Genomic DNA, 5,300 nt, shown 5'->3' with positions numbered 1-5,300 from the left:
GTCGAATTAGTCTTTAAGACAATCTGATGTCTCATGATCCATTAGATCATCCTTTTCATGGTCGAAATCATCATCAGCATCATACCCATTGTCGTGAACCATATGAGCTTATGGGTTCTTGTTCTTAAGACTCTCTTGATAGAGTTCACATAGATGTTTAAGGGTTCTGCAGTTCTTGGCCCAATGGTTACTCATCCCACACCTGTGACAAACGGATTTGGTCGAGTAAGACGGCTTGGATATACCGCCTCGACCGGGGCCAAAATTGGCTCTTCCTCGGCCATAGTTGGAACCACGACCACAGTTATTGTGGTTTCCATATCCACGGCCATATGAGTAATTGTCACCGCCACCACGTCCCTTGTACCCACCACGACCTCTGCCGTGTGTTCTTCTCTCATTATAGACGTGGTTGCTTTCTTTGGGATCATTATTTTCTTGTTCAGCCTTGAGGGCTTCTGGTAATGGTGCTGATCCTGGAGGTCTCATCTCACTGTTCTTCATCAGGAGTTCATTATTAGTCTCGGCCAGAAGTAGGCACGAGATCAGATCAGTATATGTGGCGAATCCTCTCTCTCTATACTGTTGCTGCAGTAACACAATCGTTGAATGGAATGTAGAGAAGGTCTTATCAAGTAACTCTTTCTTGGTTACTTCTTCACCACACAGTCTCATAATTGAAACTATTTTGAACAATACCGAATTGTATTCATCCACGGACTTATAGTCCATGAATCTGAGATTCTTCCACTCATATCTAGCCTTTGGAAGTAGCACCGTTTTCTGGTGATGATATCTACGCTATAAAGCGGTCCAAAGGTCTAGTGGATTTTCCATTGTCAGGTACTGATCCTTTAAACCTTCAATGAGGTGATGGCGTATAATACTAATCGCCTTGTATCTGTTTTTATCATTCTCATTGTTTCCTTCGATGATAGTATCACCGAGTCCCTTTGACCTCAGGTTGATATTTGTATCTAGCGTCCACTGTAAATAGTTATCTCCAGAGAGATTAAGGGCTGCATAGTCTAGATTTGAGAATTTCGACATCTGGATCACATTGTCATTTAAAGTTTAGATTCACAATGTGATCATTCGACCATAAGACTTTCAAAAGAAATCGGCTACAATCATGCCTTATGCGGCCATGTAATCAAGCAATAGGATCAGCTATGTAAAAACTACTTGACCATGGTGCGAACAATCCTAGTTTATGTTTCTACATGTGACAGAGAGATTAAGACCACACAGCCATATACTTTTACCAATGTAACCAATTTGAATTCGTATAATCTATATGCTGGTCGATTTAAACAAGACGAATGCAATTCATATTCAGATTTAGATGTTATGCAAACAACCTTAGCAATTCGATTTCTATTGGATTCAATTTATAAATTTAGCGTTTTCAATTTAAGCAATACAGGCTGCCGGTTTAATCAATATGAATTCAAGGTTTCAAGGCCTTTAGGATTTAAATTCGATTTAGATTATTCAATCAATCTATCAATCCTAAAACCTCAGATCATTAAACACTCAATCAAGAACAATTAAAATCGGATACAATCTTTTAAGTTTAGGGTTTCGATTCTAGAATTAGGGTTTCTTTAAAATTCAAATCAGAAACAATCAATGCACAATCAAATATGTTCTAAGGAATCGATTTCTATCTGGTTATGAGATTTGTCGATTTTAGGTTATAGATTTTAGGGTTTTGATCAAGGACATGAGATTTCATAATAATGGATTAGGGTTTTAAGTTTGATCATTATGTTCTCAGATTTAGTCTGTATACCTTTGTTTTGTAGGTCTGAACCGGACCACCAAAGATCAGAGACGAGCTGAGATGGACGGATGCAGGACGGCTCCTTGTCGGGTCGCACGCCGAGAGCGATCGCGAGCTTGTTGCTTCTCGCGGACGGTTGCGTCTGATCGGAGATTTAAACTGAGCTGAACGCAAGCTGAGCTGAGGCTGAGGACGTTGATCACGAGCAGGGAACGTCTAGGAACTGAGCTTGATCGTCGGAGTTTAGAAGAGACGGAGGTCGTCTAGGATTGTCGCCGCCGGCTTAGGTTTTTAGGGTTTGGGAGTTTCGATTTTGTCTCAGGGTTTTTGGAGTCTATCGTACTGATAACGTGTTGTAAAAGAATGAGGAATTCTTCTGTGTTTATTAATGATCAATAGAGGTTCCTTTATATAAGAATTACAAAATAAGTAAAAATGAAAGAGTACAAATCCTAAACCAACTAAAAATAGGAAAACATAGAAAAGGAAAGTAATGCCGATTAGAAAATTATGGCCGACTCCAACTCCATGGCCCATTGGGCCGTGTCTTCTAATCTTGGTTATGGGTCATCCGATTTATATAACACAAATGTGGTTTTTGCTAACTTCGAAAATAGGAAAACAACAAATGGTACTATCTAATTCTAGACTACGCCTTCATTACGATATATGGGCCGACGATCTTAATATTGTAAGCCCATTAAGAATTAATAGAAAATATATATTATCTGTCAAATCCATTTTTTCGAATAATATCTTCCGTAACGTGTTCGCCTCGTCGACAAACTCTTTCCCGGGCGAGGGTAACTGGCGGCGATGGAGATCCTGAGGTCAAAATGGGTAGCCATGGCGGCTAGTATCTGGATACAGTGCACAAGCGGCGCTTCCTACACATTCGGAATCTACTCCGCCGCTCTAAAATCGACCCAATCCTACGATCAATCCACCCTCGACACCGTCTCCGTCTTCAAAGACATCGGAGCTAACGCCGGAGTTTTCTCCGGGCTTCTGTACACATACGTCACCTCCAATCGACGCCGCGGACGTGGAGGCAACGGAGGTCCTTGGGTGGTGCTTGCTATAGGAGCGATACAGTGCTTCGCCGGTTACTTTCTCATGTGGGCTTCCGTTACTGGGCTTATCAGGAAGCCCCCTGTGCCGCTTATGTGCCTGTTTATGTTCATAGCTTCTCAATCGCAAACGTTCTTTAACACGGCTAATGTTGTGAGTGCCGTGGAGAATTTCGCTGACTATGGTGGTACAGCCGTTGGCATCATGAAGGTGAAGACTTTATTGTAGCTTTTGAGTTTCTCGTTGTGTATTGGGTCACGTGTTAGATTGTTTCCTCGAGAGTCGAGACCTGGACTATGATCATGGTTTATTACTTGGAACTTCAAAAATGGGGAGACTTTAGTAATACTTGTGGGAGCTATGATCTTAATCAAGGTGGAACCTTTTTGTGGTGTAGATGATGTTCTGTTGATTCCATCTTGGTGGGAATCTTAGATCTTGCAGAGATTGCTTTTTTGTTGATTCATCAGGATAAAGGTTATGTCTTGGATGGACTCTGTTCGGTAATAGTTGTGGGAGCTTATCTTATGCAAGGTGGAAGCTTTTTGTGGTTTAGATGATGTTTTGTTTGTTCCATCTTGGTGGGTATCTTAGATTTTGGCAGAAATTTGAAGAGATTGTTGGGTTATGTATTTTAGATGATTCATTAGAATAAAGGTTATGTCTTGGATGGACTCATAGTCTTTGCGCAAACTGTTTGGTTTGTTTATAGTGAAGCAGACAAGCTTATCTCTCCTTCTTAATTGGCAGGGTTTTCTCGGTCTAAGCGGAGCGATACTGATTCAACTGTACGAGACTCTGTGCGGTGGAGATCCGGCGAGTTTCATTCTTTTGCTGGCTGTAACACCAACAGTTCTCTCCCTCTTGGCCATGCCTTTGGTCAGGATCTATGAGACGAGTACTGCTGATGATAAAAAGCATCTAAATGGTCTTTCAGCTGTATCTCTTATCATTGCAGCTTATCTTATGATTTTGATCATTGTTAAGAACACTTTTGGTTTGTCGTCAGTGGCTAATGTTGTCACACTTGTATGTCTCGTCCTTCTCCTTGCCTTGCCTCTACTTATTGCGACAAGAGCACGTCGTGACCGCATGGAGAAAACAGCGTTGCCTGATAAATCCCCTCTTATAACCAGTCCAAAAGCAGCAACTTCTGTGAACCAAAGCTCTGTAGGCGACAGTCAAGCAGAAGCTGGTCTGAGCGAGAACCTGAATCTTCTGCAAGCTATGAAAAGCCTAAGCTTCTGGTTGTTGTTTCTCGCCATGATTTGTGGAATGGGGTCTGGACTTTCAACAATAAACAACATCCGACAAATAGGCGAGTCTTTACGGTACTCATCCGTTGAGATAAACTCACTGGTCTCCTTGTGGAGTATATGGAACTTTCTTGGTAGATTTGGAGCCGGTTACGCCTCAGATGCAATGCTTCACAAGAAAGGATGGCCTCGTCCATGGCTAATGGCTGCAACTCTTGGAACGATGACCATAGGCCATCTTATCATAGCCTCTGGTTTTCAAGGGAACCTTTATGTAGGTTCTGTTATAGTTGGCGTTTGTTATGGTTCACAGTGGTCCCTGATGCCTACAATCACCTCTGAGCTATTCGGAGTTCGCCACATGGGAACAATCTTCAACACCATATCCATCGCCAGTCCCATAGGTTCTTACGTCTTCTCTGTAAGATTGATCGGTTATATCTACGACAAGACTGCTTCTGGGGTAGGGAACAAATGTTTTGGCTCTCACTGCTTCAGACTGTCCTTTGTTATAATGGCGTCTGTCGCGTTCTTTGGGTTTCTTGTTGCTATAGTACTCTTCTTTCGAACAAAGACGCTCTATCGACAGATCCTTGTGAAGAGGCTGCATCGTCGATAGAATACTTGTGAATATGATACGAAAACGAATACAGAGCTTATGATATATAGAGGTACATCATTTACTTTACCTATATAAGTTGTCTGTAACTTATGTTTGTATCAATTGCCTGTATTTTTTGTGAAGTGTATAAACATCTTTTCCAATAAATGTTGAAATTACTCTTTAATGGAGAAGTTGAAGTTTCTCAACTACCTTAAAACATACTTTTGAAGCACTAGTAAGTTTCCTAGAAACCCAAAGCCTAGTTTGAATAGTTTGAAAACAATCTGCAAAAGAAGAATTGTGTTTTAAGTTTTCCCCTTTTCGGTGACTGTTGATGTTACAGAGATGCGATCCTTTTTCATCGGACTTATTTGAAGATAATTCAGATCAGCAGTCTGTTCCAGTCCTCCGTAACTCAACCAGTTCAGAAAATTCCACAAAGGACTTGGGAGGGATGTTTTGCAGTGCCTTTGGTGGAGCTAGCTCCAGTGAAACTGTTTGCTTCAGTGGCGAATTAGTTACTCTTCATGATACTACTCCAGTAAGAGCCGTTCCCAATATTCTCAAGGCATAGCACCCCCCC

The 5,300-nt window shown here is 41.5% G+C and overlaps 1 protein-coding gene across 1 annotated transcript; it reads left to right on the top strand.

Annotated features, from left to right (window-relative positions):
• Positions 1-2,551: 2,551 nt before the first annotated feature.
• LOC106296357 lies at positions 2,552-4,926 on the top strand. Its single transcript, XM_013732475.1, has 2 exons — positions 2,552-3,067; positions 3,608-4,926. Exons 1-2 carry the CDS (start codon positions 2,603-2,605, stop codon positions 4,730-4,732), a joined length of 1,590 nt encoding a protein of 529 aa, XP_013587929.1. The 5' UTR covers positions 2,552-2,602; the 3' UTR covers positions 4,733-4,926.
• Positions 4,927-5,300: the final 374 nt, after the last annotated feature.

This window comes from Brassica oleracea, chromosome C6 (genome assembly GCF_000695525.1).
Source record: "Brassica oleracea var. oleracea cultivar TO1000 chromosome C6, BOL, whole genome shotgun sequence".
Classification (NCBI taxonomy): domain Eukaryota; kingdom Viridiplantae; phylum Streptophyta; class Magnoliopsida; order Brassicales; family Brassicaceae; genus Brassica; species Brassica oleracea.
This window is presented reverse-complemented; position numbering and strand designations above follow the sequence as displayed.

Excerpts from the sequence above, each read along its gene's own strand:
- LOC106296357 (XM_013732475.1), top strand. The coding sequence starts at position 2,603 with ATGGAGATCCTGAGGTCAAAATGGGTAGCCATGGCGGCTAGTATCTGG. Across the intron at positions 3,068-3,607 it reads CAGCCGTTGGCATCATGAAG|GGTTTTCTCGGTCTAAGCGG; the intron begins GTGAAGACTTTA and ends CTTAATTGGCAG.